Source organism: Hipposideros armiger, unplaced genomic scaffold, assembly GCF_001890085.2.
Source record: "Hipposideros armiger isolate ML-2016 unplaced genomic scaffold, ASM189008v1 scaffold_8, whole genome shotgun sequence".
NCBI classification, from domain to species: domain Eukaryota; kingdom Metazoa; phylum Chordata; class Mammalia; order Chiroptera; family Hipposideridae; genus Hipposideros; species Hipposideros armiger.
In genome coordinates, this window is record NW_017731358.1 from 2,377,080 (window position 1) to 2,390,840 (window position 13,761).

The 13,761-nt window shown below is 31.2% G+C and overlaps 1 protein-coding gene across 17 annotated transcripts in view; it reads left to right on the forward strand.

The window, feature by feature from the left end:
• DLG1 (discs large MAGUK scaffold protein 1) overlaps positions 1-13,761 on the forward strand; it is a 248,247-nt gene that overhangs the window by 196,762 nt on the left and 37,724 nt on the right. For 8 of the 17 annotated variants that reach the window (XM_019651456.1, XM_019651466.1, XM_019651490.1 and 5 more), the window contains 3 exons: positions 2,934-3,110; positions 6,251-6,317; positions 10,178-10,277. In XM_019651456.1, the coding sequence (XP_019507001.1) occupies positions 2,934-3,110; positions 6,251-6,317; positions 10,178-10,277 (344 nt within the window). Of the gene's footprint in view, positions 1-2,933; positions 3,111-6,250; positions 6,318-10,177; positions 10,278-10,955; positions 10,990-13,761 lie in introns of all 17 variants that reach the window. The other 9 variants (XM_019651509.1, XM_019651522.1, XM_019651535.1 and 6 more) reach the window with 2 other exon arrangements.

Sequence of the window (13,761 nt, forward strand, 5' to 3'; positions counted from 1 at the left end):
TTCCCTTTGACTCTCTGCTGTGTCAGTCTGTTCCCTATATTCCACATTTTCTTCTTTCTCAATTTACTGTTATTTACCAGAGCACAGCCTCCAGTAAATTACTGAGAAAAAAGGTGTGTGGGAGGTACTTTTTTGAGCCTTAGCATGTCTAAAATGACATTATTTTACCGTCTCCTTGATAGAGAATTTTGGAGATTATGGGAGGCTATGATATCCTATTTCATTTTCCAGGAACCCCTTCTTGTTATTTGATTGTTGCTTCTTGTCATCTTTTTGTTTTGTCGACACAATATCTTCTCATGTTTCTCTGTTTTCTTCTTCTTGAATTCTCTGCTTTCTCTGTATTCTTTTTTTCTGGTTTGCTTGTTTTCTTTAGTGTGTGTGTGTGTGTGTGTGTGTGTGTGTGTGTGTGTGTGTGCGCATGTATGTGAGGCTATCTTTAAATGTTTAGTGATCCTTGTTTTCTTATGAATAAAGAATGAAGTTAGTGAATTTAACTGGAAGATAATTGATTTTTTCTTTGCTTTCTCCTTCCCCATGTCATTCTTTTCTTTGGGGTCATTAAATATACCTAGAAAAGAATCCTTGATCTCTTGTCTGTGGTATAAACCAGGTTACTAGATTTCAGTTTTCATTGTGCAGATTTCTTATTAATTCGTCTATTTTTGGGCCTACCACCTTCTACCTCCCTACCATATTCCAGAGTTCAGAGCTTTTCAAATTCTATTTTTCTGGAAACCAAACCTCTGGCCTTTGGGGTTGGGGACAGGAAAAGGGACCTGAAGAATTTAAGTACTATATACAATGTTTCTACCAGTTCTTCTGTTTTAACAGTTGTAACTTATCTCTGCCTACCTGGATACTGTACACTCTTAATTCATAAGGATTTCTAGGATTTGGGGGAATAAATTTTATTCCAATATCCCTCTTTATGCATCCCAGTTAGAGCTCCCTCCACTCTGCTAAGTTTAGTTGCCATCATCCAAAAACGTGTGAAACTCTCTTTTCTGCTATTGTCATTTCTCTTTTGTATTTATCTCATTTATTTGTTTGGTCACTTTAGTGAGTTTCAGGATGGAAAGGAAATGGACACATGTAGCCAATCTGCCAGAAATCTAATGGTTCTTTTTAGTAAGTGTGTTCTTAATTTCAAAAGTAAAAAAAAAAATCTCAAGGCTACAAAAGGCAACATATAGTGTGATAACATTTATAAAGCTCTGAAACAAGTAAAACCATACATAATTACTTAGTTACATATGTGTGATAAAACCAAACCAACAAAAAACGGGTAAGAGTCAAGGAAATAAGCGATATATTCAAAATGGTTACCTTCTTATAGTCTAATACTCAGGAGCAAGGGGGGGAAATACATAGGTGAACATGAGTTACTAATAAAACTTGTGTGTATAACCTTACATTGGATAGTAGATTAACAGGTGTTCATCATACTCTTATAATCAGTAACTCACATAAGTATTCCATGGGTTCCTTGTCATGAATCAAATATATTAAAAGACAAAACTTAAGTGCTAACACAGGGAGTAGAGGTTGGGGTGATTTCTTCTCTCCATTGTTCATCAATAACGTAGTTATTTTACTTTTGTAATTCAAAAGATTAATTTGTGATAATAAAAATGTTATGATGTAGTATTTTCCCTTTTCTGAATGTCTTTTGGCATTTGTTCTACTTCTTAATGTACTCTATTTTCTATTTTATATTATGTTTGTCTCATCTTTGTCAACTTTATCTTTGCGATATCTAATTCACTACATTTTAAAATAAATATTTAATAAATGTCTGTATCGAACCTTTGTATTATTTGAGGTTAGCTATATTTTTCCAGTAGAAAACACTCTCATAGAGTTCAGAATTTATTGGTTGAAGTAATGACTTCGCATTTATATCATTTGTACTCTTTATTTTTCAGCTGTAGAATTCTTTCTTCTGATAAACCCAGTGTATTTTATACGTTTTAATATACATTTAAGCCTTCCCACTTTTGGTTCCAACCTCCTTCCTCCATACCTACTCCCCCAAAAAGACTTGAAAGAACACATTTAAAAATCATTAACTAGTTCATTCATTTAGCCATCAAATAATTCCACCTCTCTTCAGTTTTACTTCAAGAGATAGATTCTTAAAAGTTGGGTAGCATGAAAAAGACTGTGATTTGTATCCTAATTTCCAGTTGCCAAATTAGAACAAAAATGTAGTTGCTGGGATCCTGTTCTGAAAGAGCTTCTTTGGATATAAAATTTTAATTTGTTAAATATTGTATGTTAATCAAGTAGTAGAACACAATATTTTCCTTTTATCAAATTTTAAAATATTCTTAACATTTGCACTTACTGTATTAAATTATTACAGTATTTTTTCCAAAATATTTGACAGCTTTTGTCATCTGTAGTTAGTTTTCATCATTGTTATTGACTCTGGAAAGAATAATTTACTGGCAAAATAATCACTCTGTTGATCTAGTCTTACAGTCCACAATTAATGAATCAAATCTGTCAGGGAATTTGTTTTCCCAAGTGTGTCTAGTCAAAATAAAGAGAAGTGTATCTCTTAATATTTACTTTTGTTTATTAATTTAGAGCAACTCTCTAGGTTTCATCTTCATTTTAGAATTCAATATAGGTTGCCATTGGATTATACTAAAAGCGTTTTTTAAATTTCCTAAATTTCTCTCAATATTGAGAGAAATAAAGTAGTATACCTAAAAACAAACTATTACAATAAAAAGTTAATTTTGCTGTTTCTTTTTTTGTCTCCTTGTCTTGCATATAGTACAAAGTTGAGCTTGACATTATTTTGCCTACTGTGGTATACTGTGTAATTACCAAGATTATGAACACTTTCAGAATCCTATGTTTATTTAATATTGATAACATTGTTATAACAAATAATTATGGACTTTTTCTTCTTAATCTAGAGCCCTTTTTGATTATGACAAGACTAAAGACAGTGGCCTTCCCAGTCAGGGATTGAACTTCAAATTTGGAGATATTCTCCATGTTATTAATGCTTCTGATGATGAATGGTGGCAAGCCAGACAGGTTACACCAGATGGTGAGAGTGAAGAAGTTGGGGTGATTCCCAGTAAACGCAGGTAAATATAAGTCTGTTGCAGTCTTGCCACTTTAAAATTGGGCAACATAAACAAATAAATGCTGTTCCTTTAATTTTCTTTTATTGAGGTAATGATTTTGTGCTTGGTTTTCCATACCATGTTTTACAATCATTTAATTTTATTCACCTTATTTTGTAACTAATAACATAACTTGAGAATATGATGCCCCCAAACAGAAATTTCTCTAAAGCTTCTATTAGTTGCTAAACACAAAATAAGTATACTTTAAGTCACTGTTCATGTATTTATGCCAGGGGAGGGAGAGGAAATTAAAAGCCTCTGTAGTTTTCCCATGTGGGCGGTGATAAAACCTCAATTTTCATTGAGGTTTCTGTGAATTATCTCCTTTAGACTTAAAAAAAAATAAAGCATTGTAAATAAATGCAAAATGTTTAGAAATACCAGGTGATATGCTTCACATCTCTCTTCTCTTAATTTTGAAGTATCAGTACATTCACTATCTTTTTGCTTTTTTAAACATTTATTATAGCAATTCATTAGTGCACACTTACCATCTAGTGGCAAAAGTGGTTAAGTGCAGATTGTCTTTGAAAAGAATAATCCCATTTGCTACAACATGGATGAATGTTGATTATTATGCTAAGCGTAATAAATGAGACAGAAAAAGTCGAGAACCATATGATTTCACTGATATGTGGTATATAAAACTGAAAGCAACAAAGGAACAAGATAAACAAAGAAACAAAACTCATAGACACAGACAATAGTTTAGTGGTTACCAGAGGGTAAGGGGAAAGGGGGGTGGTAGATGAGGGTAAAGGGGGTCAAATATATGGTGATGGAAGGAGAACAGACTCTGGTGAGCACACAATGTGATATATAGTTGATGTATTATAGAATTGTATATTTAAAACTTATGTAATTTTACTAACCATTGTCACCCCAATAAATTTAATTAAAAAAAAAAAAGAATAATCCCAACTTAGAGAACCCCCTGTAAAGTCTATGAAATGAAGTTGGAAGTCTCTACTTTCATGGGAAAGGAACTAAAACATCAGTTCATAATTCCCCCAAAGTAGCCTATTTATGAAATACCATTCATCCAAATCTTTACCTAAAAGCCCTTTTTTAAGTTTTAAGATAGCCAGCAAAAATTATTAATGATCCATTAATGTTTATTATAGCCAGTTAATTCACTTTTGGTCAAGCTAATGATGTAATAAACTTTTTTTTTCTTATTAATGAGTTGCATTTATACTGATTTTGTTAAGTCTTTATAATTGGTAAGTATGCCAAATCATATACCTATTTTAGACCTCTACTTACATATGCGTATATATTTGTATACGTGTTTGTAGAAGTTGAAGAGTCAGAATATTAAAGTATTACAGAGATTTGTAGTTGTGGTTTTAGAATTTATGACTGTTGACTAGATTCATATATGGCTAGATCTTATATTTGGTGGCAACTCCTCTTTTAGTAATGCAGCCCTCAGCGTAACTTTTTTCCCAGAATACATTATAGTCTCCTCTAAATTGAGAAATGCTTTCTCTTGTGCCTTCTTGAGTCAGTAGAAACCTCACATATCAAGGTCAGAGTTCCTAATAATTGTCTTATCTCTTGGAGCTTCATATCTTGCAAAGACTTTATGTGTGCACACAACAAATGAGAATGCAGCTGACTTTAGTAGAAAGAGATATTTTTCATTTTGTATAAAAATTCTATAAAGTTGGTTTTTAAAGCCAGAAGTTATGTAAGAAATATATCTTGAGATCTCTACAAATTCCCAAATTCATGAATAACATTTTAGAATACAATTTTTCTCCCATAAAATACGGTATGAAACCACAACTAATTATGCTATTTTGCCCTTGAATGTGTTCAAAACTTGTAATTTCTTAAATAGAACTATCTCTTTGTTAGACCTCTTTACTTCTAGTAATAGCACAAGAAATTGTAGCTTCTACAATTCTTAGCTTTCTTTCAGGAACAGTATTTACAAATAAACACAACTTAAGTAACTCAACTATTGAGTAAAGATAATGATTAGAAAACAAAGCCATTTTGAGTTGTAAATGTTCACTTACTAAATCTTAGTTTTGCAATGCCCTCAATAAGTTCTGGGCAAAATTGCTTTGGAATGGTAAAAAGCTTAAGTTCTAAATCCTTAAGTTCTTCTCTCACTATCCCATAATAAAACCATATAGCTACATAAAAAAAAAAAAGTACATTTATTCACAGCCTTTTTTGGTAGGTTTTTCTGCAGTATACTAACATAATTGCGATATTGAAATTGATTTATAAAAGCTTGATTTACGTGAAATTTTGCAAAATGCTCACTGGTGTGACAGTCTACCTGAAACATTTGTTGTAGTTTTGTTGGCATATTTTGAATAGATAACACTTTAACAAGGTTCAAGATTCAGAAGATCTAAAAGTTATACAAACTCCCTCTTAACCCTGTTCCCCAGGCAACCACTTCACCTTCATAGAGATTACTAAGGTTACCAGTTCTAGGTAACTAAGGTTACCTATCCTTCCAAAGATACTTTAACTCTTTATTTTGTGCACTGTAATCGGTTACTTTATGTATTTACACAAATATCTCATTGGAGTTCAGCTTAATTTTTTTATTTCCCACCTTTTTATTTTTAAAGTTTTCAGAGCTACAGAAAAATAAGTACAAGAGAAATGCAAGAACAGTACAAGGAACACCCACATATCCTTCACCTACTTTCCCCAGCTGTTGACATTTTACCCCATTTGCTTTCTCCCTCTCATGCTTAATTTTTAGCATATGTGTTCCTTGCTAAGCTAATATTTAAACAAAAACAAAGAAAACCTAGAAAATTTCTAAACTCAGAAATGATGCCTTATAATAATATCAGTATAATTATGGAATTGAGTATATATGTAAGTACACATGTAATGTATTGTATTTTTGATACTTCACAAATGGTCTTTATTTTCACAATAAAATAAACCTTGTATTTCATTTTTCACAAATTCTAATTAATTTGGGGATGCAAACCTAGATGGCACCCAAAGGTTCTAGAATGTAAAAATGCCCCGTATTAAAGTATCAGTACTGATGATTTGTAGTTAGACCCTTAGATATGTTTGGTATACCTGAAAAATAACATTGTGTATTTTGACAGGGTTGAAAAGAAAGAACGAGCCCGGTTAAAAACAGTGAAATTCAATTCTAAAACAAGAGATAAAGGGGTGAGTATATGAAATCTTTTATTTCTAGAAATTAATAATTGAGGATAGTAGGACTTTTCATAATTTTTGTTTGAGCTACATTATTAAGATGAGAAGGATTTTCCTATAAGAATTACCATCAGCTCTTGCCATGGTGCTTTACAATAGATTAATTAAAGAAGCAATTTATTAAAGTAAAGCACCCTTTTCATAGACCTTTCCAAATTCTCAAAACTGTCGTTTGATATATTCTTAACAGCATACTTTTGGCCGAGGTTATTTTTGTAAATGAAATTAATTCAGCCTTCATTCAGATGTCCAATTAGAAACTTTTGTCACCAATATTAATCATGTTGAGTAACTTGATGAATCTTCTAAGAAAATAGAGCCCCAAAAAATTATTAATTAGGTCATAGTATCAGTTATGGGTTTTTTCAAGTGAATTCATGGAAATTTCCTTGTTCTTTCTCCCCTCTATTCCTAATATAATTTATTAATAGAACCCATGTTTTAAATGTTTGAATCAATATGAATTTTTATCTTGAGGAAATAAAGAGATATTAAGAGGAGGAGTTTGTAGATGGTCAAGAAATATATCGAAATTCTTTCATATGTGTTTTAGATGTGTTTTTGTTTTCATTTGCTTTAAGTCCTGCTTAAAATGGATGTCAGTAGATGAAAAAAATCTTACAGACTTGTCCTGTACTATGTATATAATTACTGCAATGGAATATTTTAGCAAAAAACCTAAAGAAAGAACTGAACACATGTTGTATTGAAATACTATTCATAGCAGTGTTTTGTGTTTTGCAGGGGTTTTAATTTGAAGCAAAAGTTTTATACATCTTTTAGTCATATTTCAAATGAATGTAGAATGTTAACTCAGCAAATAAATTAACTCTACTATTCATACATCTCCGATATTACTAAGCATTCAAACTTAAAGCTTTAAAATTTAAAAGATAAGAAATGAGATCCTCGATCAAAGAAATTAAATCTGAGTAAATTATATAATGCATTCAATTATTTTAAAAATGATAAATTTCATTTAAAATTATCTTGTAGCATTCAGAAAATATAAAAATTATATAGTGTGATCTGAAGCAGTATTTAAAATAGACACTTTTCAGAGGAAAAAACATCCCAAGTAAATGCTCAGGATTTTAAATAACACAGTGCTTTTTGTGCTTATTTTATATATGTCTTAAAAAGTAATTTAGCAAAATACACTGTCAATGTATTGAAAAAGAGGTTGCATGTTGTAACTTTTCTTTCATACTGTAAGAAGTTAACTGAATTAACGACATATTTAAATCTTAGTCTTGTTTGTTGACTGTAACCAACTTTATACACAATCACTGTGTTCTAACACAGCACCAAAAGTATGCATGATACTGAGTGGGGTAAAAATACGCTTGCCATTGATACAGAACTGCATTTCTTTCTGTAACTCCATTTCCCATTCTAAGTTCTCCTCTTCCTTTCCTTACATGGTGGTTGGTGGTTTATGGACTTTATTTCCACTATAGACTTATAACATTTCAGTTTCTCATTAGCATTTTTAACATTCATTTAGCTATTTTGAAATACTACATATGGAAATTATATATTCATACATTTAATATATGTATCCAGAATTTGTGATATTTTATCAGTCCTTATAGTCATTGCACTGTGGCTCTCTTGCAATGTAGCATTAATAACAATAAGTAATTAAAAAGATTATTTTGTATTGGAAGTGTAGAGAAACTGGAGGTAGTATGTTTCTCCAGTTCTGTGTTTTCCCTACACATTTTTGTCTTGTTTGCTTGTGCTACTTTTACTTTTAATAAATTCTTCACCTGGAGGATGTTAAATGTAATACAATTAATACATTTCTTTACTAACAAGCATTTCTTTCTGTCCCATATTATGAATCTTTATGATATCTCATTCTGGCTAACTGCAAAGATATCAAAAATCAAAACATTTTAAATTTCATGTTTCTTTCGGTTGTTTGCTGTGAAAGTGACTCTGACCACTGTATATGCAGTAGGAGTGGTAAATAACCTTTTATTTAAAATACTAATTTTATCAGATATCATAAAAATTATTACTAAATTCCAAAACAATGATTGTCATGAACACAAAGATTTAGTCCTTCCCTAAATTAGATTAACTTAAGTTTTTCTTTTCCTCTTTTCTAACATTTGGATTCAAACAAAGATTTTTATTCAAATAATGCTACTTGACAGTTTATAAAATAACTGTAAGTCCAGAGCTTTCCACATTATTTTTTACTCATCAACTTAATTTTCATCTTCTGCTTAGAGGTAGTGGAGCCTTCAAAATTTAAAATTGAAATCAAGACAGTCTGCTTGACTGTGAACTATGAACTTATTAATCCTGAATTATTGACCTGAAAGGTAAAAATGGAAGTTGAACCTTGCTTTTGTAAAGATTCTTAACTGAAATAAATCCTTTCAGGTAATAGAATTTGAGTTAAGAGTCACTTTAATCTACCTCAGCACCTTGATCACCTGGCCTTACTTGCTTAGAAATACAGGCATGCCAAAAACATACTTCCTGGTGTCAGTACACTTCCAAATAATGATAGCATCTTATAACAAGGAAACTCAGGAAAAATCAGAACAAAATTTCTATTCTTTATATTGTTCCTGCATCAAAATAATAATAATAATAATAATAATAATAATAATAAATTCCTAGTGTCACTGGTCAGTAAGGCCATCTCCTTCAAGACATTGGTGCCATGACAGAAATTACAAAGAAGCTATTTCTCTTTAATAGCCTCATCTTTCTGTGTGCTACATGCTTTTAAATCTATGAATGCACAAATGGATCATTCAAGAATGGAAAAAAATTGTTTCCAACATCTGTGCAATAAGGTACATCAAATCAGTGGTGCAACTCCCTCATAGCAATTGTGTATAAACTATTCAAATCTTAATTCTCTGTTTGGCTTTTATGAGCACCAAACTTTTTATTTCCTATTAAGGACCTATGGTGCCAAGGGATTGAATCTGGTTCTATTTTATATATGCACCTTTAAAAATAGATTAGTAGAGCTTAAAGACAAATCAGTTATGATAGCATTCAAGTTGGCCAGCAGTTTTAACTTTTCTTCTCTGGTTAGACAGCATTGATAAATCTTTTGCTAGACTTTGTGGTCTTAATAGAGCCCTCTTAGTTTTCTTTCCATTTTCTGATTCATGCCCTAAGCATTTAGTTTTTTTTTTTTCCTCTTCAATAATAGATAGATAGATAGATAGATAGATAGATAGATAGATAGATAGATAGATAGATAGGGATTGTTTTTAAATATTCAGCACTGCCAACTTTCTCAATTGTTTTGGTGTTCTTTTTTAATAGTGGTTTTTTGTTAGTTTGTTGAAGCCACAAAAGGGAGGTGGGGGGAATGTGCTCCAGGAAAAAGAAAATGAAGGCTGTTACCCAATGCATAAAAATTATTTGAACAGCTAGAATAAACATTTAAAATAACTTTTGCTATAGAGCATCTAGCTCCTGGAAATCTTCTAGAAAAATATAGATTGATATGAACAGATTATTAGCTTGGTTTGTACTATATTAGTAGCTAATCTGATTTACTCTGCCCTTTTTTACCAAGTAGCACTTATTCCTGTTTTTGGGTATTACTGAATTACACTTTTAAATTTTTCAGTATTTTCTGTTGTAAAACATTAGAATTAAAGGAGTTAATACAAAATTAGAAGTTCACTTTATATGTGATTAAAGTAAAATTCATATACAAACTGCACACTGTGGTCACAAGAGTCAGCTTCCACAGAGCTACTAGGCTGGGCCTTTGTACACACAGACAGTAGACATCCCTTTGTTTTGCCCCTCCTTCTCTTCTTCAGCAGTCATTCAATGACAAGCGTAAAAAGAACCTCTTTTCCCGAAAATTCCCCTTCTACAAGAACAAGGACCAGAGTGAGCAGGAAACAAGTGATGCTGACCGTAAGTATGTGGATCCAGTGGTCAACAGAAAATAAATGCAGAGGGACCTACTGCCCTGCAGTTGGTTGTTACCATGGAGACAGTTTCAAGAGCTGCAACAGGTTACTAATTGTCTTAACCAGAGACAACTTAAAAGGCATAAGTTAATTTGCTTCCCAATCTTAATTTTTTCTGGCACCTTAGGAATGCTTATTTTAAAGTAAACTATTTTTAATCTATATGTTTAAAATAGAATTATTTCATGTAAGGTTTCTTATAAAAATCACTTAGTACATTCTCCAAGAATGTTTTAGAGGAAACCTGGGAACCACTTAGTGATTTCTAGGTAGAGTATTGCTAGTCTTTGATAAATAGATCTTCTGGAATCATTCCATTTTATCTTATTTCTTCCTTATATGTAAACAATCTGAATTTTACTTTTAAAATAACAAGAAATAGTCTCAAATTTTACTGCTCTACCCTAGTCAACCTCTGAGGTATACCTTTCATTCTTTTAGATTACATTTAGCTGCTAGCTTATTTCAAACTTTCAGATCTACAAAAGTTCTCTGTAAGATACGTGTACCTGTAATGGTCTTGGAACTGTCTCTTATTGTAGCACCAGTTTTATACATTACTGACAACTATTTTCTTTGATTATCTTTTTATTGCTTGCTCTCTGGGAACTACTCTCTACAGGAGATCCCTGACGACATGGGATCAAAAGGCCTGAGTAAGTGATCAAAATACTCCCAAGTTTTTTAACCTCCATCTACAGACCTACCTTTTTTCAGATACATTTTGAGAATCATGGTAGTAGTGCCCTTCTGGCATGAGGAGGTGTATGATTTAGATTGCTTTTAGACTTTTCGTGTTAATAATATGCTTGGGATTTTTATTTCCATCATACACACCTTTTGTTTTTCTAATGCTCTGTTTTTCACATCACTTGAAAAACTTTCTGCTCATAGTTACATTTTCATTTTTGTAATTTTTATGGCAATTACTTTTGCTAGGAGTTTTTTTAAATATGAAGACTTTTTTAAAGTTTTTAAAAATAGTACTACCTGCCCTCATCGTTAGAAAGTAGAAAATCTTCTTTGCAGTTTTACATCCCCCTTTTATTGTTAAAACAAGTTGAAATCGCTTTGATTCTGTGTTAGAAAAGCATTGCTATAATGTGAGACTATAAAACACAATAAATCTTAAATATTAGAGAAGAATTGTGGACCTCAAGTTCGAGTAGCAGTCTGTGTGGGGGGGAATCATATCTCTTTTTTAAGGAGGTTGTAATTTATGAAACAAATTACAAGAAATATTATCCTTTGTTTTTTCATTTACCCAAGATGATGTCTCTGTTTTTGGTTTTGGTTGCATTGTTCTTGTTTAATTTTTTGGCTAGTATTTGATTTTCATATAAAGCTTAGTACAGAGTCTGATTTTATTTATTTTTATATATATATATATATATATATATATATATATATATATATATATATAAAATGTTGGAAAGGTTGAGTGAAACAAGAAGTCCTTCAATAAATGTTGGAATGGATGAATGAAACAAGTCATTTAACCAAACAAAATTTTTATTTTGAGTGTTTTCAAATTGATTAATTGTGAAATTTTACCAAATATTACTAAGTTATTTTAGGTGATAGTGACTCATAGAAGTAATCTTTTAGGAAAAAGTTTTTTCTAGATAGTTCTTTACCTTTGGATTATTAAGCATTTTGAAACTTATTTCTTTTTAATTCATTGATCATTAAGGATATATCCAGTATCTCTTAACTTTCTAAGATATTCATTAATAAACATTTAATATTTTTTCCTGATTTATCATAACTCTGTATTAGAATTTTAATCTAAACTATAGGTTACTTGACTTTTATTTCATCCTTAACAATTAAAGGTTTGTATTAGATTGAAGGAGATCTGTTTTATATGTAATTATTTTTATTAGACACACTTTATTATTTTCGCATGTGCCTTTTTAGGATTTGGCAAGACTCACAAATTTACTATTACTAGTGGCACCCTTTTTAAAATCTCTTACCTTTGGGAAGAATTATCAGTGAAAATCTTCATAACTAGAAAATGCTTCCACAGATTATTAATGCTATGGAATTTATTTTGTGAATGGTAACATATTTTAGAGGTGGTATGGATCAGCAAATGTTTCCACAGATGTGTTTAGTTCCCATATTGATATTGTTATGATGGATGATAATTATGCCTTGACCAAATCATATTTTCATCTTATTATAATTGAGGATTGAGACTTGGGATGAGAAATGAATGAAAAGTTGTAATTGATTACCAGACAGTGTCATTTAGAAAAGGATTTAATTTTCTGGACAGTGACTTAAGATCCTTTGAGTGATAGATTTCTGTGTTTCATCTCCCAGGAACTGAAAAGATTTATTCAACTGGTAACTTGATGATCAGATCAAGAAGATTTTAGGTGGAAAATATTGAAGGAAATAGAAAAATATCAGTTAAATTCTAAAACTGGGTATGATGGAGGTTATTACATAAAACAAAGGACTAATAGTTGACAAGGTGCCTATTATTATACAATAGAAAATACTGGGAAAGGCGCTGAACCAAGAACATTATTTGTGGCCTCAATTATCTGTATTCTACAGTTCAGAATACGGGGAATAAACTAAGCAAAAGTCTGTGAGATTTTAACATAAGAAAATAAATGTGACGTCAGATAGGTATTCATCAAGCCTTGTTGGAACTGGTCTCATAAAGGGACTGAGAACAAAAGCATAAATTATTCCAGAGAAACAAACCTGTTGAAGAGATGTAGAATTACACTGAATATCAAGAAATATGTACATCTGCATGTAATTTCACACAACCTATGGAAAATTCCGGTATTTAATTGAAGAGCAGAGAAAGAAACAAAAGTGGTGATACCCTAGAATACTTTCCATAGACAAAAATTCAGTGAGTCTACAAAGAAGAGAATCAAATTATTGATTTGCCCCATTGACAGAGAGAAATTATCTTTCCAAACCTAATTTTGACTAACAGGACTAATTAGAGTATGATGGAAATCAGGGAGAATGCAACTGAATCATTGTAAAAAAAACTAGAAATAGAAACCTGTGCAGCTTTTATGCTTTAAGAAGGCAATTTTGAACAAGTTCTGAAAAAACTGGGTAAGATTCCTGTAACAGAGACTTAAAGAAATATAGTTCAGAAGAGGCCATTAAAGGTGCTCAGAAGTGAAATTATGACATACAGTTTCAAAAAAGGTTTGTACCTGTCTTTTGTATGCAGCTCAATTTTTATAGCTTTTTATTTTGTCCAACACTTCAAAAACTTGCTCAGTTAGGCACACAGGTTTCCTGTTACTTATCTCTTTCCTTTTTTTCTTTTTTCTTCTATCTCTTTTCCTTTCATAAAGATTTATTTATTCAGATTTGTGCAGAGCTCTTAGATACCAAAACCAGATTTATTTTCATTTATGTCAAGGATAAGTGTAAGAGCA